This window comes from Podarcis liolepis (assembly GCF_965112155.1).
Source record: "Podarcis liolepis genome assembly, chromosome: 18".
Classification (NCBI taxonomy): Eukaryota; Metazoa; Chordata; class Lepidosauria; order Squamata; family Lacertidae; genus Podarcis; species Podarcis liolepis.
The window spans coordinates 8,195,873-8,223,049 of record NC_139572.1 but is presented as its reverse complement, the minus strand read 5'-3'; the positions used below and the strand labels follow the sequence as shown (position 1 = coordinate 8,223,049).

Here is a 27,177-nt window from a genome sequence, read left to right as displayed (position 1 = left end):
GCCACCCGCAGGGAGTTAAATTCATGAGTCTAAAATTCATAAGTACTGTTTGGCAAATAGCCGCCTTGGAAAGATTGGTCTCGAAAACCTCAAGCAACTTATTCTTATTTTTAAATTTCATTTCTTGCACCCCACTTTTTGCTCCAAGGAGCTCAAGGCAGTGGGAATGTTCCTAACCACCCTCACTTAATCCCCACAACCACCCTGAGAGGTAGGTTAAGCTGCGAGGCAGTGACTGGCCACCCCACGGGTTTCATGGCCATGTGGGAATTCGAACCCGGGTCTCCCAGGCCCAAGTCCGACAAGCTAACCACTACGTCACACAGGCTCTCAATTAATGAAAGAATAAAGATGGAAAAGCAGTTTTTATCCTGTCAGGCTGGTCTTCGCTTATTTGATTTTATCAACAGCCAGGAATCTGGTAGATTAGTCTCAACCACACAGAAAAATGGTTTGGTCTTTTGAAAGGCTAATTGGAGGTGGTTAGGCAAATTAAGAGAAAAAAACACAAAATGTGGATCGGATGAATAGCATCATTTGTTTTGATAATTGGCTGTAGAAAACAAACGAATGCCGCAAAGGAAGAAATACTGCGTATTACAGTAGACTGAACATTCTGCTAAATGGAAGTTTCTCAATTCTACTTGTAGAATAACGTTGAGAGTTTTGAAGAATATGAATCCTGAAATCATGGGGTTGAAAAGGACCACAAGGGTCTTCCAGTCCAACCCGTTGCAACCCAGGAATCTCTACTAGATCATACATGAGAGACGGCCCCCCCCAACCTCAGCCTGTTCCACTGTCAAACTACTGTTCATGCGGGAAGGGGGCAATTTATGTTTATACACACAATTCAAAGCGTTGCTGCTGACCTTGAAAGCCCTAAACGGCCTCGGTCCAGTATACCTGAAGGAGCGTCTCCACCCCCATCGTCCAGCCCAGACACTGAGGTCCAGCGCTGAGGGCCTTCTGGCTGTTCCCTCCCTGCGAGAAGTCAAGTTACAGGGAACCTGGCAGAGGGCCTTCTCGGTGGTGGCACCTGCCCTATGGAACACTCTCCCACCAGATGTCAAAGAGAACAACTACTACCAGACTTTTAGACGACATCTGAAGGCAGCCCTGTTTAGGGAAGCTTTTAATGTTTGATGCATTACTGTATTTTAATATTGTGTTTGAAGCTGCCCAGAGTGGCTGGGGAAACCCAGCCCGATGGGCAGGGTATAAATTATAAATTATTATTATTATTATTATTATTATTATTACTACCCTGCTCAATATTATTTCTGCAATGCAGTTTGTTATTGGGCGGCTGGGGCAGGGGAGAGAGCACAGAAAGCCCCCTCTCTACTGAGTCTGACCACTGGCCAACAGAGTCCAGAGTTTCTGCTGACCGACCATCTCTCCCTTCAGGGTCCTTCCCAGTCTCTGTTCCTTGAGCCTATTAACTGGAGATGGCAAGGTTTGAACTCAGGGCTTTCAGGTTCAACCCCTTCCAAGAGCCTCTTTAACCCCCTCCCCAACTCCATTAGAGAACACATATCTGATGCCCCCTCTGCCCCTCTCAAAACCACTCTTCAAAGCCTGAACACAACCCAAAACCAAGTGTGTGTCCCCTGTCCCCCAGTCGTTCCTCGTTTCCCAGCTCCCTCTTATCCCTGTGTCAAATTGTTGACTGTATTCTCCTCGGGGGCAGAGGCCTGCCCCCCTTTTTTTTTTGCTGTCGTCGCTCTGCAAAAACGCCACATGCTTTATTAAAAAACGAACGGGAAGTAAACCGTCACACATCATACAACGCTGGCAAAAAGACACTAGGCTCATGCAAAATTCACAGGAAACCCGTGCACACTTAAGAACGGATGCATGGAGTACCCAAGGTGTGTTTTGGCACATCTCGAGTTTTCCGAAAAGCCCAGGACTTCCATTCTTCATGCAGTAGCCTCTTGATAGAGCTCTCGGGCGATTTGGGAGACATGCGGAAGCTGACCTGACAGATGGTTAGCAGCAACGTCACGCACAGATGCAGCTCTGAATGCTTCGTTCATGCTTTCTCTACGCATGCGAGCGAAGGGGTGCCATCCGACTGAGCCCGGGAGCCCCAGCCCCGCTGACCACTGCCCCAAAGTTCTGCCCTGGCAGCAAGCTCTCCAGATCAGCCAAGGAACAAGCAAGGAGGAGCAACTGACGGAGAGATGGGTGATGCAGAAAGAGGCATGCAAACACGAGGGAGGGGACAAGCCGGGAAGTCAAAACAGGTAGCGGTCTTAAGCAACAGCTCTTCCACCTGGGAGGCAAGCTAAGGCTCCTGATGCAAACAGAGGCAAGGCATAGAGAATGATGATATCTTCTGGGTTCCTATTCCCATCATCCTCCACGCTGGTCCTGCTCGCTGGAGGATGATGGGCTTTGGAGTCCATCTGTGTGTGGAAGGGCACAGCTTTCCCTGCCTCTGCTAATCAAACTGGACCCTTGGCCAACGTGAGGGCTGTGAAGACCCACTGGGAAGACTCAAGCAGAGCCCCCCGTCATGCCAAGCGCCCAACGGCGGGAAAACTAGCCCTGCTTACATTTCACGGTGATCTGTGCCACGGCTTCGATGACGCCCAGGCTAGACATGGCCACGCACGTGTAGTTGGCCGAGTCCTTCACGTCGGTCAGTTCCAGGACGTTCCGCCCCACGGGCATGTCGTCCTCCGGCGTCAAGTCTTCCGCCCCCTGCATCCACTTGACGTAGGGCATGGGGGAGCCCACCGCCACACAAGTGATGTTGACATTGCCTCCAGGCATAATCTCGTGGCTGGAGGGAGGGATGGAGAAGCGAGGGGCCACGCGACGCACTGCGGACAAAAGGCACAGAGGTAACAAAAACAAAAGCAAAATAAAAAAGGGGGGAAAAGAAAAAGGCGAGAGAGAGAGGGAAAAAAAGAAAAAGAAAAGAAAGATAAGGGGGAAAGAAGAGCAGAAGAGATTTTAAATACAGATGGGGCTTCAGCTGTTATCATTTTGTTGTCGTTCCTTCATTTAAAGGGGCGGGGGGGGGGGGACAAAAAAAAGAAGCTGAAATTAAAAATCATCAGAATACCGAGAAATGATAATCAATCAATAAAGGAAAAAACCAAACGAACAGAACTTCGAAAATAATTTTACTTTCACAAACGATATGTAGAATATAGACATAAAAGCGGTATCTCATAGCAACAGGAGTCCATTGATCGATTTTAAGACCCATCACAGCACAAATAAATACACAAAAATTTATTAGCAATTTCTCATCTTTAAGAGAGCAAAAGAAGTTGGGCGTGGCACTTCCGGACAGTGGGGCCCCCTCCCTGCATACGTTGGGGTGGGCTATCCTTCTACTCCCCTTCCCCAACATTTTCGGCAAGGCCCCTTTCCGGCGGAGGCGAAGGGAAGGCGACCTTCCCTCAAATCGGAAACCAGGTTTTCAAAGCGGACCCTTGCAAAGCTAAATTGGCCCCCTCCAGAGACCAAGACCCCACGAAACAAAATAGTGGGAGGGGGAAGCAAGACTGGAAAAAGAGAGAGGGGGGAGGAAAGGGGAATGCAAATTTTCAAGTGAGAAGGTCACACGTGCCGAGACTGGTGCATCTTTCGCACACAGAACCACGCACGGCCACAACAATCTTGAGAAGGTAGCCTTTCCAAAAGGGAAGGAAGACCCACCTAGCCATTAGGATAGCGGTTGCAGAAAGTGCTGTTTTTCTAGGGGAAAAAGTACTCACCACGAAGGCCTCCCTCGTTCTCTTACAATGGCGCCCACATGAGAGGTGGCCATCACTGAGCTTTGGTGGAAAGAAGCAGCAGCCCTGTTTGCGGAGGCTGCGCCCCTCCAGACGCCGCTGGACTAAAACTCCCACCGTCCCCTGATGGGAAATGGACACCTACAACATCTCTGGCGTGGGGGGCACAGCTTACCCCTCCCTGAGCTAAGAAGAAGCATTCTCTGGTCTCAGGAGGAAACGCCTCTCCTAAATGAGTCATTCTTCCCTCTCTTGCATGCAGCAGGATGCTTCTCAGGGTCAGGAATTAGGAACCTGCAGCCTTTGAGATATTGCGGAACTACAATGCCCATCATCCACAGCCAGGCATGTCCAAAGCCCATTTCGGGGGCCTAATCCTGCCCGCTGGTCGGTTTAATCCGGCCTCTGTGGCAGTTAATTTCCTAAAGTCCATTTCGAGGGCCTAATCCTGCCCGCTGGTCGGTTTACGTAATCCGGCCTCTGTGGCAGTTAATTTTCTAGGATAAAAACCTCAACAACTTCAACCCTAAAAAAAAAAAAAGCTCAGCAACTGCAATCCTAAAAAATCCTTAAAAAAAAAAAAGTTGGCCAACTTTGGTTGGCCCTCACGGCCCTTCACTTCATCAAATCTGGCCCTCTTTGAAAAAAGTTTGGACACCACTGTACCTCGGCCACTGGCCATGCTGGTTGCAGGGGCTGGTGGCTCTTGGGAGTCCAACAAATTGGGGGCCGGCCAGCCGGCCTGCGGCTTCCCCATCCTAGCATCTGGTGCAGATGTCGGCTACAATGAACATCTGCATGGGCTCAAAGCCTTGGTCTTTTCTAGAAATGTCTCCTAAGGGAGACTGGAGGGACAGAGCAGTTCTCGCCGCAGCCCCCCAAAACTTGAGGCAGGTAAAAATAGGTGGGATTGGGAGCTGGGTGGGAGGGAAAGGGGGCTTGTTCACTGGAGGTGGCCAAAATCTAGCCTGCAAACCGGAAGCGGGGATTTCACAAGGGTGTCCTCTCTGGGTGGTGGTGGTGAGGGGTCCCCCCCCCCATTTCCTGTCCTCACCCCACCCCCCGCCTCCACGAAGCGACCCAGAGGAGTGCAGGGCGAGAGGGAACGTGGCGGCGAGGCGAGAGCCAGCGAGAGGGAAAAGATGAGAAACTCTAATGAAATTTTTGTGGTTTTCGGGCAGTGAAACCCTAACGAAGCCTCTTTGAAAGATCTGACATGATTCCATCAACAGATGCAGCTCTCAGAATCACAAACATCATGCAAAAGAGAAGAATGGAGAGAAGAGAACGAGAGAGGAAGAGGAGGAGAAGAAAGAGAGACAGAGAGAGACAGAGACAGGGAGGAGTAGGAGGAAAGGAGAATGGAGAGCATTGGAACTGGTTTGTGGGCCACTGCAAATGCCCACATGGGTAAGGAAAATAGAAAAAAGGGACTAGGAGAGAGAGTGAGAGAGAGAGAGAGAAAGAGAAAGAGAGACAGAGAGAAGGGTTAAAGGTCAGGGGGGGAACCCACTTTTTAAAAATGCTGCATACTCATTTTATTTATTTTTTCTTGCCGATGTGAACCAATGCGCAGTAGGTTTTAACATTGGCACATCGCAGCCCTGGCAGAATAATAATAATAATAATAAAACAATTGATAATAATCATAAGAGGAAGGAAAAACAAGTCCATGGAAACGGGCAACTTCGAGAACGGAAACAAACAAACGAAAGAATGGATGGATGGATGCCCAGTGCACCTCCTGGGTGTAAGGACGAAGCTTTCCAGACCTTTAAATGGGGTGGGGGGGTGGGGGCAAAAAGGGCAAGGAGAGGGTGCTTTTTCCAGGGTGGGGTGGGAGCAGGCAGGGGCGGGTCCATATTTTATTTTATTTTTTAAATTTTGTAGGAATTCTGAAAATCTCCTGTTCTCCCACTGGCCCCAGAAGTGGGTGGGGACAGTTATCTAAAGGCCGTGGAACTGGTTTCTGGGTGGGGGCCCTGCAATGCCCAGGGCCCTGCTGCAAGAGAAACACCCCGCCACCTCGATTTAGCAAGCCTGTCTTACAATTTTATGACGATTTCAAAGTAATCCCTCCTGCAACCTCACTGGGTTGTATTCAGCCTTAAGCTCCACTCCATAGCTGACAACCGTCCCTTATTTGGCGGGAAACTCCCTTATCCCAGCGCTGTGTCCCGCTGCTGTCCCTTATTGATGATGTCCCTTAAATTTCCCGGGTTTCAAAGGAAGCAGCTCCTCTCCCTCCCTCCCTGCCGGCCAGGGAGGAGGGAGGCTCCAATTGTGTTGCTTGGCTGCGTTGCTCACCCAATAAGGAGTCTAAGAATGACTGGGGGGGTGAAGCTTGCATGCCTTGTGCCGATCAAATCGGCCACGTTGCCTGGGGACTCGCCTTTGCTCAGCGCTTCCCAACGGAGAGCTGACCGTGGTTTTCCTTGCTGCATCCCCTTTGCCGGGTTGCTGCACTGTGGGAACCACCGCTTGAGGCTTCGTTTGGCTGCTGGCTGGGCTTTCTGCCCTTGGCTCGGAGGGGCTCAGAAGTCGAACATACCTGTGGCCGGAAAATCCCTTATTTTGGCCGCTGGTCCCTTATTTCTGAGGCTGCTGGCCCCTTATTTTCAAATCTGTAAGTTGACAGCTATGCTCCACTCATTACAGTGGGCTTCTTACAAGGCAGCTTCCTATATTCCTATTTAAATTGTCCCCTCTTACTCTGAACCATGAGGGTTAAGAGACTTATATGTTCAGGTGAAGGAACACTCTACCTCAACTGAAGAGCATCTTGGGACTGGATTCAATTCCTGGCATTTCCACGTAGGACTGAAAACGCCCCTTCTCTGAAACACTGCAAGGCTCTTCCAGCCAGTGGGAACCATGCTAAATTAAATGGCCCAAGGTTCTGCCTATCATCTAAATGCTTCTGCTCACTGCTGCCTCCCAACATGATCTTAACTAGGGATGACAATCTGCGACCTTCTAAACGCTCCTGGACTACAGTTCCCATCATCCCTGAGTCCGTTGGTTGGGGCCGATTGAGAGTTGTAGTCCAACAACGCTTTGGAGAGACACAGATTCACCGCGAGAGATGGAAGTATGAGTGTGAGTGAATCTCAGCCTCTTCCCCTCAAAAATATTCCTTTTTGAGACTAAATATTGCCTTCTCTGCTTGGGATACTCTCCAAATCCAGCCACAAGTGGCAGTTCAGAGAAATAACAGGTACTTTTTAATGGAGCCCATTTTTTTTGAGTCAAAATGGAGAGACGGACTTTGGAGAACGAAGGGAAGAGGGGCAGAGAGAGGGGGAACCGGTTGAAGGAATGCGGGGGGGGGGGGGAAAGGGGCAGGAGGAATGAGCTTTTTAAAAATTTTCTGCGGGGTTTGGGAACCCAGTTTTTGGGAAGGGATGGGAGTAACAAGGGAAAAAGCAAGGGGAAGAAAACTTCGGAGGTATTCAACTGACTGGAGAGTTCAGGTGAAAACAAATGGCAGGAATGAATGCAAAAACACACCTAAATAATAATAATAATTGGAAACACAACAGGGGAACTGAACGGAGACTTGCACTGGCGAGGGGAGGAGGGTGGAGGGGAAACAGGGGAAGGAAAGAAAGGGAAGAAGGAAGAAAGAACAAACCAGAATTAAGTAAAACCGCTAAACCATAGTTCAAAACAAAGACCAATGCTGTGAATCGAAGTCTGAAGGGAACCCCAATCGTTGTTCTCAAGTTAGCCAGGGGGATAAAGAGAGCGTTTCAGCGCTCTCCTTGCAAAGTGGCCAGGAAGGAAGGAAGGAAGGAAATGTTCCCATGGGGGGGGGGGGGCGTTCACATTTAGTGGGAAGCAATTCACAATACCCGCCCCCCTCCCCTGATGATCATATGGCTGACTGGGAGGAAAGGGGAGCATATTTATGCAAAAGCTGGGGAGAGGAAGGTGGAAGAGAACACTTGGGGTGAAGGTGTCATAAAAAGAACTACAAAACAGAAAATATGGGTTCAACACCATCTCAGCTCCCTGTCATGAGGTGGAGAGGCTACAGAAGTCATGGAAGGCTTCCAGGTTAAGGACATCTTGAGAGTGCCCAAAGGTGGTTTATTTCCCCACTGTTAAACTACTCTGGACGGTTAGGCTCTGTGGTTTAAACCAACCATGGTTTACTGTTAACATTTGGAAACAGCAAACCGTGGTTAGTTTAAACTATGGTTTTATTGCAGGGGAAGTCAGGATCAAACTGTAGCCCGTGACCCTGGCAAGTTTAACTAACCAGTTTCCAGTTCGGAGGTAAAGATTAACAATGATTGGTCAAGAACAGGAAGCGGGTGGTTCCGGTCTTTTCCTTGGAGTCGCAGACCTCCAACTCATCTCCTGGGTCTGCGTTCCTGCGCAACTCACATGATTCATGCGAGACCGTGGGCCCGAAAGACACAATTTTGGGGGGCTGTGCTCTCACAGAACCCCAAAACATGTGTTTTTTGGCAAAATGTGCTTTTTTAAGTGGCTCAGTTGGTTGGACTCTACAATTCCATGGTTCTATGGGGTATTTTTTAACTGATAGTTTTACTGTTTGATTCTTTCTGTAAACTGCTTAGACATTTCTTTTCTTTTTTCTAAATCAAGAGGTGTGTAAGTTTTATGAAATAAACGAATGAATAAAACTCACGTCAGTCCCAGTTGTGGTCCAAAATAGCTGGACGGCACCCGGTTATCTGGGCACTGTAGGGTGGGGGCACTGTTCCTGTTGTTTTTTAACAGAACTGTAGAGTTGGAAGGGACCACAAGGGTCATCTAGTCCAATGCAGGAATCGTTCACCCAACACGGGGCTCGAACCCTCAACCCTGAGATTTAAGTGTCTCATGCCCTCCCAACGAGCCAGGATCAGAATCCAAAGTTTGATCTTGGCTTCTCTGGGTAGAGTTTACGCTAGTCTGTTTGGACAAAACGACAGCCGAGCTTACTTCAAAACGGGCATGAATACATTCACACCATTTAAAGCATTATCGATAGAACCTGAAGCAGCCATGGCTGCCCCCCAAAGAATCCTGGGATATGTAGTTTCTGAAGTAGGCTGAGAGTTGGTTAGGAGGCCCCAATTCAACTCCAGGAGCGGTTTAACAGTCAATATCTTTTCACAGGGGATTTCAGCTCCATGGGAAGGAAGGATGGGGAGGGGGGTTCTTCCTAACAACTCTCAGCACGTCTTAAGAAATGATAGCCCCCCCCACTTTTGTGAGAGAAGCCACGGGTCTTTGAAGAAGCATCATAACCCTTTAAATCAGCCTTTCTCAACCTGTGGGTCCCCAGATGTTGTTGGACTACAACTCCCATCACCCCTGGCTAGCAAGGCCGGAGCTCAGGGATGATGGGAGTTGTAGTCCAACAACATCTGGGGACCCACAGGTTGAGAACCGCTGCTTTAAATCATGGGTAGGCAAACTAAGGCCCGGGGGCCAGATCCAGCCCAATCGCCTGCCAAATCCGGCCCGCGGACGGTCTGGGAATCGGCGTGTTTTTACATGAGTGGAATGTGTCCTTTTATTTAAAATGCATCTCTGGGTTATTTGTGGGGCCTGCCTGGTGTTTTCACATGAGTAGAATGTGTGCTGTTATTTAAAATGCATCTCTGGGTTATTTGGGGAGCAAAATTCATTACAGTGGTGCCTCGCAAGACGAAATTAATCCGTTCCGCGAATCTCTTCGTCTAGCGGTTTTTTCGTCTTGTGAAGCAACCCTATTAGCGGTTTAGCGGCTATTAAAGGCTTAGCGGCTATTAAAGGCTTAGCGGATTAGCGGCTAAAAGGCTATTTAGCACCTTAGCGGCTTAGAAAAAGGGGGGGGAGCGAAAAAAAATCGGAACACTTGCAAGACGTTTTCGTCTTGCAAAGCAAGCCCATAGGGAAAATCGTCTTGCGAAGCAGCTCAAAAACGGAAAACCCTTTCGTCTAGCGGGTTTTCCGTCTTGCGAGGCATTCGTCTTGCGGGGCACCACTGTATTTTTTTTCAAAATCTAGTCTGGCCCCCCACAAGGTCTGAGGGACCGGCCCCCTGCTTAAAAAGTCTGCTGACCCCTGCGTTTAAATGGATGCTGCTAAGGTGGGCCAAGTCTTGTTCATGGAGACCAAACCACGGTTTAGTGTGCAGGCAGTGCCAAGTGCCACGTTACGCTAGACTGGCACCCGGAAAAGAGAAGAGCTCTTGCAACTTGTAATTTTATCTCTACAGCTTTTCTTTTATGGGAGGGGGGAGGTATAGCTCACTGACAGAGAACACACTATGTGTGCAAAAAGTCCTGGGTGGTTTTTTTTGGGGGGGGGGAGATAAAGGTTGAGAGGACTTTCTCTTGGCCTGAGACTCTGGAGAGACAGTTTCCAAGTCAGTTTCTAAAAAACCCTGTGCTGTTCTTACTTATTTCACCTTAATGAGAACCGAAAGGATCCATGAGGGGTTGAAGGGAGAAAGCAGGAGGGGGTGCAAGCTTTATTTTTTGTTTTTTACAGACCTGCTTGTAGAGGAACGGAGAGTCGAGGTTTGTCGGGCAATGGCGACCCCCGCAGCCTGCCCTGAGACCGAACTCCCATGCTGGAAGGAAAGTTCTGAGGAAGGTTCTGATTCCATTGTCTCCCTGTTGGTTTTTTGCTTTATGATCATCATTTATCCCCCCGTGCCCAGCCCTCACCCCCCGACCCGGATCCACCCAGATTTTACCATGGAAGAGGAACAATTTGCAAGGGATTGTAAAGGGTTGGGAACGTGGAGAAGAGGGTGGGGTAGCCTTTTGGGAGAGTTCTCGTCGCTTCAAACCCCGATTCACGTAGAAAATCAAGTCAAAATTAAGACAGGAAGGGAATGGTAGGTAGGTAGGTAGGTAGGTAGGTGGGAGGGAAGGTCATGGTTCGGGGGGAGAGGAGAAAAACAAAATCCATGTGAAATTAAAACGTGGTAAAATAGAAGTCAACTGCAATTGTAATGACATAAGGAACGGGCGGGAAATAATTGTGCTTTGTTTTGCGTTTAATAAAATTTAAAATAAAAAAAAAATACTAAAACAACCACACAACGGAAAAACCAAAAGAACACCAAATCAAAACTGAAGGGTGATTGGTTGAGAAAGCACCAAGGAAACCGAAATGGTCTTAAACATTTTGACACCCAGCAAGCCTACAGCCCCGAATGAGGTGAGAAGGCGGACATTATTAGCATTTTGGGCAAGACAGAGGAGTCCGTTCTGTCTTACTCCAAAATGAGGAGGGGGGGAGGAAAGGGGGGGCAAAATAATGTGCAGCCTTGATATACATATTTGTAGTGAATATTAGATTACACCTGTCCCGTCCCTTCTCAAGCAAGGTGATTTGTGGGTACCTCTCTACTCCTTCTTCCTTTCGTCTCCCCCTAGATGCAAATTTCGGCTATGTTGCCTGTCATAAGCGGGATATGAGTGGAATTATTTACCCTGTACCCACAACGATGGGTTTCTTTCCTTCCCCCTTTAACAATTAGCGTGTTGGCTATCCAAATACAGCAACTCACGGGAACTGTTCTAAACGCCCACCCCAATTTGGTTGTTCAGCTGGTTTCCTTTTTCGTGTATCGGTTGGTTCATTTTGCGCGACGGGCAAATGGGATCATTCGGAAGTCAAATTGGATCCCAGCCGGATGCTCCGATCGACACCCCCCAAATTAAGGGTGGCATTTGTTAAAAATGGTGGTTGTTTTGTTTTGTTTTGTTTTTTCGTCTGCCGTGTGTGTGACAAGGTGTAATCTAAATTCCCCACCCACCCCCCTAAAAACAAAGAGAACAGCAATGCGAAAAGGGATAATAAGACAAAAGCAGGCAGAGGATTTCGAAATCACAAATAGCACAGTGTTCCTGCAGCAAGTAATTTGGTTTTAAGGCATTTACTCCCCTGAAACTCTTTGAGAAATCCTTCTGCAGAAACAGAGTGTTAATTTAACTGATTCTCGTTAAAGTTTTGTTCAGTATCTTTTCAGCTCAGATAATACAGATTTTAAAAGTAGCAGGCTTTCCAAAAATAGCAGGGGGCATTCCACTTACCCCGTGACCAATTCTCTTTCTTTCTTTCATTCTCTCTCTCTTTCTTTCTCTCTCTCTCTCTTTCAATGCAAATGTGGAGATGACTGAATTTTAATAAATAATACCGCAAGAGACAGATCTCTCACCATGAGTTCCAGAGATCAGGGTAGAAAGCTGGATGGATGGCTTGCACCCAACTAAATCCTACTCAAGAGTAGACCTACTACAGTTAATGGTTAGCTGTGTCCTTTAATTTCAGTAGGACTGACACTGAAGACAACCCATAACCAGCAAAGTTTTCCCTTACTTTCTGTATTCTAGATACCTCCCTGGTGTCCCTTGTTTGCAGGTGAGGTGGGAGTAGGGAATTCCTCAGTGGGGTGTGTGTGTGTGGGGGGGGGTGTTTAAAGAGATGCACCCTGGGAAAAAAAACCAACCTAACACTCCCTTAAAAAAAAAAAAGGACCCCTGACAGTTAAGACCAGTGGCAGACGACTCTAGGGTTGAGGCACTCATCTCGCTTTACTGGCCGAGAGAGCCGGCGTTTGTCTGCAGTTTTTCTGGGTCATGTGGCCAGCATGACTAAACCGCTTCTGGCGAAACCAGAGCAGTGCATGGAAACGCCGTTTACCTTCCCGCCGGAGCGGTACCTATTTATCTACTTGCACTTTGACGTGCTTTCGAACTGCTAGGTTGGCAGGAGCAGGGACCGAGCAACGGGAGCTCACACCGTCATTGCGGGGATTCGAACCGCCAACCTTCTGATCGGCAAGCCCAAGAGGCTCAGTGGTTTAGACCACAGTGCCACCCATGTCCCTCCAACCCTCCCTACACCAAAGCAATAATACTGAGAACTTGGGGGAGCAAAAGGTGTCATGCCAAAAAGGTAAATAAATTCAAGGGACTAAATCTGGAGCACAGGTATGGAGGGGAAAACCCAACAACTTTACAAAGAGGAAGCCTATGGACGAGAGAATTGCAGTAATAACCAAGCAACCTCTCAATGTAGCTTTGCAACATTGAATGCTAATGTCACATCAATGTGTGCTGACTGGATACGGCCTCCAAATGCACCACAGCAGTGAAATACTGAGATATGGTCACCCCCAAAGCCTCGATATCCTGAAGACAGTTTGGTTATTACTGCAGGAGCCCTAAGATCATCACAGCTGGATCAGGGTCCGAATAGTCCAGCATCTCGGTCTCACAGCGGCCACCCAGGCGTTTTACTCCAGGCATAGGCAAACTTGGCCCTCCAGATGTTTTGGGACTACAACTCCCATCATCCCTTTCTAAGAGGACCAGTGGTCAGGGATGATGGGAATTGTAGTCCCAAAACATCTGGAGGGCCGAGTTTGTTCTACTCACTGTAGGCCATGGACTTGATTTTTGTAAAGTTTTTGCTTTATTTTTCATAGAACATACGTGTTATTTTTTTCGTAACGGGCCTGGCTGGTTTATACCTCACTGGAATTGAAGATGCCCAAGGTTTGCAAGTACACCTGTCCTCCTACAATGGGCAGGTTATCCCTGAATGGTCCTTCCTCCACAGGTGGCGTTTTTCAAAACTTTCTACCCTCAGGAGGCCTCCCCAATGGAGTTATATGAAGACGCTCGACTCTCCCCTGAAGGGGCATGGACCAGGGCAAGTTAATAAGTGGTATCTTTGAAGACGAGCTTAAAAACTGAGGACCTCCGATAACTCTCTGAGGATTTTTACGTGGGGCAAACTAAAAAAAAAACCCCAAACAAACCACACTACTCTGTGGGAAGAAATCCTAGTGGAGGAATCCATAGGGCAGGGAAGTTCCCAGACTGCAAAATTCATGTTTCTGCTTCTTTATTTTTTAAGAGTGGGAGATGTTGACATTCCAACAAAATAATCTTCATGGAGGTTTGGCCTTCTCAGATTCCTGCCCTCACTTGGTTAGCGCTGTAGCCTTAACCCCTTACACAAGGTATAAGTCAGCCCCTCGCCTCAAGATATTTTACACTACAGGCTCCATCCACCTGTTGGATTTGGAACAAGTCAGCTGTGCTTAAGTTCCCACCGAAATAAGTGGGGGCTTAAACGTCAAGGGTTTCATCCAACTAAGTCCTACTCAGAGTAGACTCATTGGAGTTAGTTGTCCTACATTACTTAGGTCGTTAATTAGCCGGGGTCTGCTCCACATAGGACCAACCCCAAGCCATGAGTACACTTGCCCCATAGCTTTTGACAAGACCCAATTTCAACTAAGCCTGGGATCTGGGCCCTATATATTTCATTTACTTTCCAAATTTCTAGAACGGGTGCAGAAGACTCTAACTCTGGAGGTTCCAGTTACAGATAGGTAGCCGTGTTGGTCTGCCATAGTCAAAATAAAAAAATTCCTTTCAGTAGCACCTTAAAGACCAACTATTTAGTTCTTGGTATGAGCTTTCGTGTGCGTATCTGAAGAAGTGTGCATGCACACGAAAGCTCATACCAAGAACTAAATAGCTGGTCTTTAAGGTGCTACTGGAAGGAATTTTTTTATTTTAACTCTGGAGGGTTATTGCTGCCAAGTACACCTACAGCAGCCGTCGCCAGATTGGTGCCCTGCAGAGATTTTGGACCACAACTGAGGCTTGCGATTTGCCTGAAAGGTAGCTCACATGCCTTGCAAGCTCACCCTGTCCTCTAGCTGCGGTAATCATTTGCAAAACCCAGTCAAGAGGACACTGAGTGAAGCCTTGCTAATTAATCTCCGGAGGAGAGGGCAAGTGGGGTCAAGGATGCCTTGCTGCAAGGAAGAAACCTCTATTGTTTCATGAGAACATTGGATGAGCTGCGCTGGTCCAGATCAAATGTCTATCTAGGGACTCTTCTGGGAAGATTGTGGATACCCAGAAACTGGCGTTCAGATCCATACTCTGGATCCCCTGCTTTTGGGCGTTCTGGGGTGAGGCACACGCCCCCCCGAACCCCAGAAACGAGGGGAGCATCTCTGAAAGGATGAAGTCTGTGCATGTAAAAGCGCCAGCACCCAGGCGTGCTTGAGCATAGAAATACCAGCATCTTTAGAGAAAGACAGACAGAGAGAGAAAGAGAGAGAGAGAGAGAAAGAAGGAAAGAGAGAGGAAGAGAAAGCGAAAGTAGAAGAGAGAGGAAATAATAATGAGACAGATAACTGTCAAAGCTGCACTGGATTTCTCAATAAATAAATACACAAACAGATCGACCACTCAGCTTTAATACCTGTACATTAGGAACTTGCCCACTGGGTTTTATAAGGCTGTCAACTTTGTCATAATTAAGGAAATAGGAGTATATAGAAGAGGGGTGGGGGTTTTGGGGGTGGGTGGGGGGTTGATTTGGGAATGCCGGAATACGTGTGTACGTGTGTGTGTGTGTGTCAGTCAGTCAGAGAGAGAGCCATTTATAAGAAGCAGGCAGACCCTTCAAAAGTTTGCAATGGGGAGTCTTATCAAACTGATGTTGTCTGAAGTGCGTATGGGGAGGTGCATATTATTTATTTGTTTATTTATTTATTAAATTTGTATACTGTCCTATACCTGCATGCCTCAGGGCGGTTCACAAGATAAAATCATAATATAAAAAAGACGTAAAGGTAAAGGGACCCCTGACCGTTAGGTCCAGTCGTGGCCGACTCTGGGGTTGCGGCGCTCATCTCGCTTTATTGGCCGAGGGAGCCGGCGTACAGCTTCCGGGTCATGTGGCCAGCATGACTAAGCCGCTTCTGGCGAACCAGAGCAGCGCACGGAAATGCCGTTTACCTTCCCGCCAGAGCGGTACCTATTTATCTACTTGCACTTTGACGTGCTTTCGAACTGCTAGGTTGGCAGGAGCAGGGACCGAGCAACGGGAGCTCACCCCATTGTGGGGATTCGAACCGCCGACCTTCTGATCGGCAAGTCCTAGGCTCAGTGGTTTAGACCACGGTGCCACCCGTGCCCCCCCAAAAAGGCATACTACATAATAATAACAAAAAAACAAACAAACAAGAAAACCCCAGTAACCTCCTCCCAACACATTTTAAAAGGGCACTGAATGTCAGTCAGTCCAAGGCCTGGTTGAAGATGAGTGCTTTGGCCTGGCGCCGAAAGGTGTCTAATGAAGGCACCAGGCGAACTTCCCTGGGGAGAGAATTCCACAGACGGGGAGCCACTGCAGAGAAGGCCCTGTTCTTGTGTTGCCACCTTCTGGACCTCTTGAGGAGGCGGCACAAGAGGTTGATGCCAGGGTCCAGGTTGGTTCATATTGAAAGAGGTGGTCCTTGAAGTGTTGTGGTCCTGCGACGTTTAAGGCTTTATAGGTCAGTACCAGCACTTTGAATTGGGCCCAGAAATTAACTGGTAGCCAGTGCAGTCGGACCAGGATCAGTGTAATATGCTCAAACCGTCTTGCTCTGGTGATCAACTGGGCCGCTGAATTCTGCACTAGCTGAAGTTTCTGAAACATCTTCAGAGGCAGCCCTACATATAACCTATAATCTAATACCCTATGATGATTCCGTCCCGCAAATACAAAGGATTTCAAAGTTTAGCTTTAAAAATATCCAAAATGCAGATGGTTTCCAGGGGTATTCATGCGGCACTCATCTCAGTCACATAAGAAAGTCCATCGGGGTGGATTACTCTCTGGAACTCACTGCTACTTGATATTAGACAAAGGCCTTTGTGCTTCTTCTTTCTTGGTGCCTGCTGAAAACTTTGCTCAGGCGCGCCTACCAAGACATGTAATTTGAATGTCGCTTTGAATTGGTTTACTCTGAGCAGGACTTTGTCTCCATCTGCACTGTATATTTTACGTGGTAAGGAGACCCCCCTATTCTTGATTGATTGCTAAACTGCTCTGGGAACTATAGCGCTCTGAGGGGCTCTCCAAACAGCTGTCAGCACCCTCAACAAACTGCACTTCCCAGATTTCTGGTTCTCACCCAGGGAGGCAAAGTTAATTTTGTCAAATACCGTATTTTTTGCTCTATAAGACTCCCTTTTTCCCTCCTAAAAAGTAAGGGGAGATGTGTGTGCGTCTTGTGGAGCGAATGCAGGCTGCGCAGCTATCCCAGAAGCCAGAACAGCAAGAGGGATTGCTGCTTTCGCTGCGCAGCGATCCCTCTTGCTGTTCTGGTTCCTGAGATTCAGAATATTTTTTTTCTTGTTTTCCTCCTCCAAAAACTAGGTGCGTCTTGTGCTCTGGTGCACATTATAGAGCGAAAAATACGGTAAATAATCTGTTTCACTGTTGATCTTAATCCCTTTGGAAGCTTTCGACAGTTTTCACTGATCCTTTAAACATTTATTGTAAACTGCTTAGGGGTTTTTGCTGCAACCGAGTGGCATATAAATTCAAAATAAGAAAAACAGCCCAGGGTGACAGGTAACCCAGCCCTGAACTAAAAACGGCAGGAAAGTGGTCCTTATTAGAAGCCGCCTGCCTCAGCCAACATGGCCGACGGTCAGGGATGATGGGCATTGTAGTCCACCAATACTTTGGAGGGCCACTCAGGCAAAGTCTCAGCCTCAACAGGTGCGATTTTGTTCTGTGTGGAAGCCCAGGCGCTTTGTGGGGAATCTTGAGAATAACCAGCGGTTTAGCTGAAGCTTTAAAAGAGAATTCTTTAATCCTCCTGCTGCGATGTACTTTCAAACAGGGCGATGAAAGAGACGTTTATTGGCTTATTTTAAACGTTTGCAACCTTTGCAGATGACACAGGTAGGGGGGCAGCTATGGTCTGTTGGCGTCACAGAATTGGAAGCCCAACACTTGACCATGGGTAAGCAAATTAAGGCCCAGGGGCCGGATCCGGCCCAATTGCCTTCTAAATCCAGCCAGCGGACGGTCCGGGAATCAGCGTGTTTTTACATGAGTAGAATGTGTCCTTTTATTTAAAATGCACCTCTGGGTTATTTGTGGGGCCTGCCTGGTGTTTTCACATGAGTAGAATGTGTCCTTTTATTTAAAATGCACCTCTGGGTTATTTGCAGGGCATAGGAATTCGTTCATTATTATTTTTTCCAAAATATAGTCCGGCCCCCCACAAGGTCTGAGGGACAGTGGACCGGCCCCCTGCTGAAAAAGTTTGCAAAAGTTTGCAAGAGCATCATGATTTGCAAGTGTGTTTTTCTGGGTGATTAAAACCACTTTGGTGTGGTGGTTATCCGGAAGCGATTAAATTTAAGGAAAGTTAGCAGCCCATGAAATGTAAAGCTCAAGTTCCTTTTGGGACCGCCTAGCCGAGACCCCCCCTCCCCTCGTCCCGGGAGGCTGTTCCGCAGACAGGCATTAGAGCTGTGTGGCTGCAATATTATCGGGCTGGAGGTTGTTAAATCGTCAGAGGGGTGTGGGTTGGGGGGGGGTAGATTTTGAGGAGGGGGTGGAAGAAAGGGAAGCAGGAACACTGGCTTTTTTCCACAATGCAATTGGAATAAAATTACAGCACAGCATAACCGATCGAAACCAACCGACTGACAAACCGACAAAGGAAGGTTTTTTAAAAAGAAAAAAGAAAAAAAGAGAGAAACGAAAAAAACCAAAAATCAAAATGTTTAAAAAGAAATAAATTTGCGGGTGGGGGAAAAAAATTCCACTGATAACGTAAAAAAAAAAAAAAAGTTCCTTTGAAATTATATGTATATATGTAAATATATATACACACGCACGCACACTCACGCACACAATTTGAAAGAACAATAAAAATTTAAAAGGGGGCGGGAGAAACGAAATAATATTAATTAAAAAAAAATAAAAATAAACGGAAAAGGACCGGCATGCAAAAGATCGTTGCCTCGTAAACATTCTCCTGTCATGCAGATCAGGCCCAAAATGTCCATACAGCAAGGTAACCATGACGACAGAAAAAAGTGCACACAGATATGCAACCAACGGATGCAGAGAGCGCACACGTCCCACAATGCAACTCAACTCATCTCCAACGAGACCCGAGAACGAAGAGGGGGGGGGGGTCTCGCTTTGTCAACTTTTTTTTTAATTATTCTATAAAATATATATATAGATATATATATATATAAACGCAGAGATTTTCTTTCTTTTTCTCTCATTTTTTTTAAAAAAATATTCGATCATATATATATATATATTCGCCATTTTAATTTTTTAATGTTATTTATTAATTTATTTTTTTATATAAAAAAAGATATATATCGCAATCATAAGATTATTTATATATTTCTCTCTTTTTTAATTTTTTTAATTAATTTTTTTTTCTTAATTAAGAAATGTAAAAATATGTGGGTAAAGAAAGTAAAAAAGGAAAAAAAAAAACCACACCAACCTTCTCGTAGCTCTGAGGGATGTTTTAAAGGGGTTTGATGCAGAACACAATGACATGAGAAGAGGAGAGAAGAAAAATAAGGGAAACACAGAGAGAGTAAAAAAAGGCCTTCACGGCTGGCAACTGCAATTTCAATTGCTTTCCTTTCCTTTCCTTCCGTATTTCCGCCTTTTAACTTAAAAAAAAAACCAAAAATATCGAGCTAAAAAAAGTAATATATATCATCTCAAAATGTCCATTTTTAATTTTTCCAGCGACCGTCTTCCCCCACCACATTTAGCCACGTGATCCCCATCCCTGTGTTAGCACGGCCCTTCCTTGCCAATTCGGCAGTAATGACCCCCCCCTGCACCCCATCAGACCCTCCCCCAAACCCCCAAACCCCCCCACCGGTGGATTCTACCCTGCATCCACAGATCTGGCAAAAAGCCCCTGCAGCTCAGAGAAAGGGAGGTTAAACAACATTTACAGCACGGCACCCCAAACAGAAGAAAAAAAAATGAAGTCTTCTCCTCCGTTTCCACCTTTGCACTGTCAGTCGTCGTCCAGGAAGTTCCAGCCGCCCACCCGAATATTTTGAGGTGCATTTGAAAACCCCTCCAAGGCATGTCTTCATGGGAACTGCAGGGGAACGGAGTCGGTGCAATCCTGTCCCCGCCACCCTGTGCCAATCCAGGTGAGTTGCACCTGGATAGAAGCGCTGCACCTGTCTCCCTGGGCTCATTCACCAGGTAAGAGAACGGTGGCTCGTAATTCGACCTGGTCCCTTGGAATATTTGGGGGCTCTTTTATTATTATTATTATTATTAAAAAAAGGATGCTGTTTCCCGTGCTTCTGGTTTATTGTGAAGCTGCCAAGCCCATTTCCCGGCGCCCATTCAGACATGCCTTGAAAGCCCCGCCCCTTCCAACACAGGCTCCTCCCCTCCCCATCCAAACTCATTCAGACATGAAGGTGGTGGGGGTGGACGGAAGTTCCCTATGGTGGTTAAAATTACTAATGACAACAGGAAAAGGGCAGAAATGGGGAGGAACACCAAACAGTGCAAACGCCCTACTCTGTGCACCTGAAATTCCTTTTTTGGGAGGGGATAGAAGCATATTATGGGAGAAACAGTTTGAAAAATCGGTAGGAGGGGGAAAACAACAACCATAGACCCAGCAATCGTGTTCAAGGCTCTTTGGAAATAATGACAGAAAAGGAAAATAATGCTAATACTGATAAAGGCCCCAGTCACACAATCCAAACCATTTCTCCCTTTTGCGCGATTATCGTAAAACACAATAAGGAAGCAGAAGTTATTAGAGAGAGCATTATTCCGTTGTCCAGGTGAACTTCCAAGGTGAGCTTCTTTTGCCCCATCTACGATGCGAGGCGCTGCCTGACTCTACGGAAGATCTTATGTTTTGAACCCAAACAGATGTCTCCGTAAACACATGCGCCACACCTGTGGCTTTCCAAAGCTGGGTTTGAAACAGTAAGCAGCTCCTGAGGGGAGCTTGCGCAACCTGCGTCATTCAGTGATTATTCTGCACTTGGAAAGTGCTATTTTTTCAAATCATTTCTTCTCTGGATTCCAAGGAGGTGAGGGACAGGTTGGGCAGGTGTTGTAATACCGTGCAATGCTGGTATTACCCCACCAGGTGCCGCTACTGCATAGTGCTGAGCAAGCAACAACATAAAGCATTGATATTGGGGAGAAAGAGCTCTGTCTAAATTTCAGAACAAAGAGGAACTCGTAAATTTGGCCCACTTTTCTGACACTTTGGCCAGTCCCCACAAAAGATATCGGGTTTTAGACTGCTTTTTTTTGGGATGGACTGACGTGGTTACCATCGCTCACCGCTCCAACGTTTTCCGTGACTGAGTGGGCCAAACCATCGCAGCTTTGTAGGGGAAGAATGAAGCGTTTTTACACAAAATTAAGCAACCAAATTGAACAAATGGGGCGAGAGAAAGCTCCCAATTTCTGAACTGTGGCAGGTTAAAATTCTCAACCCACAGAAGACCCACGAAGGAAGGGACAAACCCACATGGATCATGTGAGCTCGGCCCTCGAGGCCTGAGATTTTACCCACGGCACAAAAACTCTGAGAAACATTTCCTTCAGCACAGCACCAGATGTTACGCTCTACGTTGCTGGTTGCATCAACAATGGAGGCAACGGACATCATTTCTCATTTTTTGGTCATTGGGCCACAACATCAACAACATCAACAACAGTAACAGCGGCAGCAGCAAACAAAGACAAAAGCCTCCTTTAAAAATTTAGCTTGGGTGTAAAAAAAAACCACACACACACAAAACCCAGAAAATAAGCAGTGATTATCAGGCATGTGGCCCCAAGCAGACTGGAAAAAGAGGTCACTTTACTGCAGTGTTAGACATTGAAATTTCTAAAGGCCTGTATGGCTTTCGATCTACTGTGGTGCATGAAGCTGACCAGCCATGGACTGGTCCATAGCAGAGACGCCAACAACCTCATTGCCCCAGGTAGTGAAATCAAGGAGGCTTATGGGTATCTAGTGGGAGGCTGGGGAAACCTATGCTTAGGAGATGACGGAAGGTGTACTCCTAGGAGATATTTAGGAAGGCCACAGCTTCCAGAATCCATACTTTGAAAGGGATGCTTGGTTTGGCAAGAAAGTTATTTTAATTTTTGTGCACCTGACATCAGACTGGAAAGAGGAAGAAAAAGTGTGGCAGCCTATCTCTTCACAATAACTGCAAGAGGGACCCCCCGCGCCCCACTTCTGTTGACGAGGGCGCCCTTCTGATCGGAGACAATGGGGACCCATTTTGTGTGTGGCCAGGCTTCCAAAAACACCCCCCAAAAAGGAACCACTTGGCCGTTTGTCAAGCCTTGACGGAACGGCGTGAGCCTATGAGGGCTGGGGGTTGGGAGACCCCTGGCTGGACCGTGAGACTCTATATTCTGATGGTGGTGAACAGGTCACTTCTGGCCATTTGGGGCAGGGGCCTTCCAAAAACCCCAACGCCACCTGATTCGTGCAGCCGTTTGAACCTCACCCAGACCACACCTCTCTGACCTTGGGCCCTGATGGACCACAATTCCCCATCATCCTTGATGACAACTGGCTGCAGTTGGTGTGTCTGTAGCACAACAGCAACTGGAGATCCGAGGAACACTGATGTGGACTCTGAAACACGTCTTTTAGGGGGTTTCAGCATTTCTTCGCACACGGTGTTGTGTTTGTGCACGATTTTGTCTAAGCACCTGGCAGGGTCAGATCCGGGGCTTTTGCTAGGTGACTCATGGAATCACATACGAAAAGGGGTTCCCCTCCCCTTTTTTTTAAGTGGGGTGCTGTTGTTGGGACAGCTTGAAAGGTCAGGTGTTTGATCATAATTCTGTGGCGGGACTGCACAACTCTCCTTAAAACATTCCTTTACAGCATCCATCACCAACTTGGTGCCCTCCAGACATTACTGTTTACTGTAGTCTAGCAGCGGTTCTCAACCTGTGGGTCCCCAGATGTGGTTGGACTACAACTCCCATCATCCCTGAGCTCTGGCCTTGCTAGCTAGGGGTGATGGGAGTTGTAGTCCAACAACATCTGGGGACTCACAGGTTGAGAAAGGCTGGTCTAGAGGAACCAGGTTGGCAAAGGTGATGTAAAGGTAAAGGTTAAGGAACCCTGACCATTAGGTCCAGTCGTGGCCGACTCTAGGGTTGCGGCGCTCATCTCGCTTTATTGGCCGAGGGAGCCGGCGTACAGCTTCCGGGTCATGTGGCCAGCGGTACTAAGCTGCTTCTGGTGAACCAGAGCGGCGCACGGAAACACCGTTTACCTTCCTGCCGGAGCGGTACCTATTTATCTACTTGCACTTTGACGTGCTTTTGAACTGCTAGGTTGGCAGGAGCAGGGACCGAGCAACGGGAGCTCACCCCGTTGTGGGGATTCGAACCGCCGACCTTCTGATCGGCAAGTCCTAGGCTCTGTGGTTTAACCCACAGCGCCACCCGCATCCCTTAAAGGTGATGTACAGGAATAAATAAATAAATAAATAAGGATGTACCTCCGGCCTCAAAGGAGGATGGCCGCATTACGAACCAAATCCGAATTATCAGGGAAAGGCTGACCCACACCGCAAACATTTATCAGCTTTAACAGCTGGTTTACATCTTGGCGGGTGAGGATTTGTGGGAATTCCAGTACTTTTGGTACCCCTGCCCCCTCCCTTCTGGGTAGACTACAATTCCCATAATCCCGAGAGGAAGGGTCCAGGAAGGTGTGAGTGTCTTAAAAGTTGGCCTTGGGAGACTTGCCTCTCTCATTTCTTGCAGTCCCATGCCAGTTTGGCTGAGCCAATCAGCCCAGTAATAACGTCTAAACAGCGGAGAGGCTTAGGACCACCCCATAAGTCCTGGCTACCACAATGGTGGTTGGGGAAAAAACCCTTTTTCTTTTTTTGACAGGGGGAACAGAAAGAGCAAGGTATATTTTTAGGCGGGCTAGAAAGAAAAACACAAGCGTTTAGAAATAAGGGCAGGGTGACAGCTCCTTGCTTGGGGCACTCACTCCCTCCGCTCCCAAACACTCCCTCCGCTGGCACAGTCCATGCAAACTCACAAGAGTCGGGACCTAAAGGGTCATCCATCCCAACCCGCTGCAAAGCAGGAATGACATATGTAGATCGGGTTGGTGTGGGATATTTACAGGGACAGGAGCTGCCCCTTGGCCTGCCCTAGCGGTTCTTGGAAAAAGTGGGGAAACTGAGTCAGTTGTTAGCCGGAGGCCTCCTGCAGTGTAGGTGCAGACCCATTTATTAGACATTTCCTCCTGCTCCCCAGTGCATATTCCCACACAGTTGGGTCTCTCCAATGTCCAGCCAAGCTCTAGGCCACCCATTTGTTTCCGATACGGACTATGCAATCCACCCCAAACACCTTCTGGATCTTGAGAAAAAGAGAAACGCAGCAAAAAACAGAAGCCTTCAGAAGTGTGTGTGTGTGTCTCTGCGCACGTGTAGGCTGGGGGGAAGAGGAATTTGGAGAGGATGGCATTTGCCACTCTTGCGAGTCACGGCGTTCCCTACCTCTCACATATAGGTTTGCGGGTGAGGAGTACCGCACGCCGGCGCTGTTGCTGGCCACGCACTCGTACTTCCCCTGGTCGGTCTCTTCGCTGCTTTCGATCTGAAGGCCACCTGGAAATGGGAGGAGGGTCCAGGAGCGGGGAGAGGAAGGGAAACGTGTTAGTTCAGAGGACCAGCAGGGCAGGAGGGAAAGGGCAACATCTTCCCCGCTTCCCTCTCCATCGCAGCTCAACGCTTCCGGCGCCCACTCGGTGCTTCTTCATCTTACCCAAAAGCGGCGCCCTGCTGCAATCCCAAGGAGGCTTACTCACCAGCTGGGCTCAGTGGGACTTACTCGCTAGTAAGGGCACGCAGGATTGCGACCCCAGCATGCTCTTGTTCGCATAGCATAGGTCATGGGTGAGAAGTGGTAGCCACTTGTGGACATGGGCTTAGTTCACAATATTCATTCTTCTCTCACCATCGATAGCTCTCCTATCTATCTATCTATCTATCTATCTATCTATCTATCTAGGATCTTACATTACGGCTCTCCCCAGCCAGCGTACGATTCTCAAGCTCTCTCTCCTCCTCTGGCGCAGATGCATGTTTCGATTGTTGCGCCTGAGAAAAGTTGTTAATGCTAACTATGGTTTATCTGCTCTGAACACCAGACCTGGAAACTGTGGTTAACGCTAACCATGGTTTATCTACTCCAGAGTTTGGATCCAGGAAGTGTGGTTAGTGTTAACCATGGTTTACGTGTTCCATAGTTTAGACCTGGGAACTGTGGTTAGGGTTAACCATGGTTTACGTGTTCCATAGTTTAGACCTGGGAACTGTGGTTAGGGTTAACCATGGTTTATGTGTCCCATAGTTTAGACCTGGGAACTGTGGTTAGTGTTAACAATGGTTTACGTTTTCCAAAGGTCAGGCCTGGGAAGTGTGGCCAGTTTAGCGGCAACTATGGTTTATCTGGGCAAGCCAGGGACATCAACCAGTGCCTAAAGTTGATTTGTTTCAACAAACCATCGTTAAAATGAACGCTTGCCACACTCTGCCCTGGCTCAGACATCTTGCCAACTAACTGTGCAGTGAGTTCAAACTGGAAACAGATGTTTGCAATCCAGTCCGGGAAAGAGATGGGGGTTGAAGAGTATGCAAACCATACAGTCGTGAACACAGTGCTTAGTGCTATGTGCATGCCAGACTGCAGCCCGATGCAGGAATTTGCATAAACCGAGCTCTCCATCTAGAAAAATGCGAGCCAGCAGACTAAGAGGTGTCACACAGCTTCAAAGGCTTATAATGCGCTCTCTCAGCTCAGGCTAACCCTCTAACTTCACCACAAAATCGGCAGGGGCGGCAGAGAAAGCAGGTGGTGCCGGCTACTCCTGGAGAGGAGGAGGATGAAACCCTCTTTGTCCATATTCTTCACCCTCTGTTCCCTAGCTTTACAGACCTCTGTCCAAGACCCCACAAAAGGATAAGTCTATCAATGGTGAAACAGACCCTCCATGTTCAGAGACCAACAGTGGGAGAGGAACACTGTAGGCTTTCCAGAGGTATTTCCAGAGGTAAATTATTATCCTTGGTCTGATCCAGCAGAGCTTCTCTTAAGACATTTGAGATATATTTTCCTCCTCCCCCACCCTCCATTTTTACCAGAAAATACAAATACAATTGCATTAATTTCCCAATTCACGTGTTCCGGACAACAGTTTCGGGTTCAGATTAAACCTTACCACTTTTGTGGACTGTGAAGGAGAAATGATTTAATAATGGGAGTGATTTTATAATAGTCTCAGGAACCGCAAGGAAAACCAGAAATAAACCTTCGGTGCTTCTTGGCGCTATGTTTGAGCCCACCATCATAAATTGCAAGTGTGGCGGGGAGCTTGGGAAGTCTTCCTCCCCTGGCCCCTAGAGGACCTTGGGAAATCTTCCTCCCTTGGCCCCCGACAGACACAGCGGCACGTTCCATCCATCCAGGCAAGGAAGGAAGAGAATTATACACGGATTGAAAATAAATGCAGAATTGAGGGGAGGAAATAAATGGGGGTGGGGGGTGGGGGGTGAAGTCACAGAAGACAGGACAAGAGGAAGGACAGTAAATAAACACCCACAACAGTGACAAAACTCCAAGATTGTTATTCAATTTTTTTTAAAAAAAAATCAAAAACCACACAACTAACACGGAACAAGAACTGGTTATAATCGAGAGGTTGAGGTGGCAAATAGGCTATCGGGGAAAGTGAGCGCCGCGGGGGGCAGGTGTTTTGTGTGCGTTTGCGGAGGGTATTTTCTTACCTCGGATCGGAGTACCTTCTGCAAGGAAAAACAAAAGAAAAAAGAAAAACAAAACAAGTGAAAACGAGCGGGGAGGAAAATAGTGGGAGTTGTGTTTTTTTTCTTTTTTCGTTTCCCTGGACGTGCCAGTGGGAGAAAGGACCCTGAGGAGAAGGAAGGTTTGGAGAATCTCTAACGCTGTCCTATTTTGAGTGGGCTGAGAGATGTAGAAGTACCGTATTTTTTGCTCTATAAGACTCACTTTTCCCCTCCTAAAAAGCAAGGGGAAACGTGTGTGCGTCTTATGGAGCGAATGCAGGCTGCGCAGCTACCCCAGAAGCCAGAACAGCAAGAGGGATTGCTGCTTTCACTGCGCAGCAATCCCTCTCGCTGTTCTGGCTTCTGAGATTCAGAATATTGTTTTTCTTGTTTTCCTCCTCCAAAAACTAGGGGGCGTCATGTGGTCTGGTGCGTCTTATAGAGCGAAAAATACAGTACTTAAAATTCTGAATGGATGATTTCGTGTTCACTTCGGCCAATCAGGAAGGCAACAGCTGCGGACGCCATTGGTCGCCCAGGAAAGCATCAATGGGGAGGAGCCAACGCTTGATGGTCTAGTGCGGCTGCTTGGCAGGTAGAACGTCCCAGGTTCCATACCGGTCATCTCACTGGTCAACAACTACCGGTCAGGAAGGCCTCTGCCAATTAGATAATTCTGGGCAATGTTATAAAATGGCAGCTTTTCATCAGGACACATGCTTTGACTGCAGAAGGTCCCA

The 27,177-nt window shown here is 47.6% G+C and overlaps 1 protein-coding gene and 1 long non-coding RNA gene across 13 annotated transcripts in view; one reads left to right on the top strand and one right to left on the bottom strand.

Annotated features, from left to right (window-relative positions):
• PTPRS (protein tyrosine phosphatase receptor type S) overlaps nt 1–27,177 on the bottom strand; it is a 177,220-nt gene that overhangs the window by 92,308 nt on the left and 57,735 nt on the right. For 6 of the 12 annotated variants that reach the window (XM_083483581.1, XM_083483588.1, XM_083483586.1 and 3 more), the window contains exons 5-6: nt 24,119–24,241; nt 2,565–2,834 (exon numbers count right to left, since the gene is read on the bottom strand). In XM_083483581.1, the coding sequence (XP_083339707.1) occupies nt 2,565–2,834; nt 24,119–24,241 (393 nt within the window). The remainder of the gene's footprint in view (nt 1–2,564; nt 2,835–24,118; nt 24,242–27,177) is intronic. The other 6 variants (XM_083483585.1, XM_083483584.1, XM_083483587.1 and 3 more) reach the window with 1 other exon arrangement.
• Nucleotides 13,969–14,869, top strand: LOC310697616. Its single transcript, XR_014521101.1, has 2 exons — nt 13,969–14,104; nt 14,321–14,869. It is a non-coding gene; the product is annotated as an uncharacterized lncRNA (long non-coding RNA).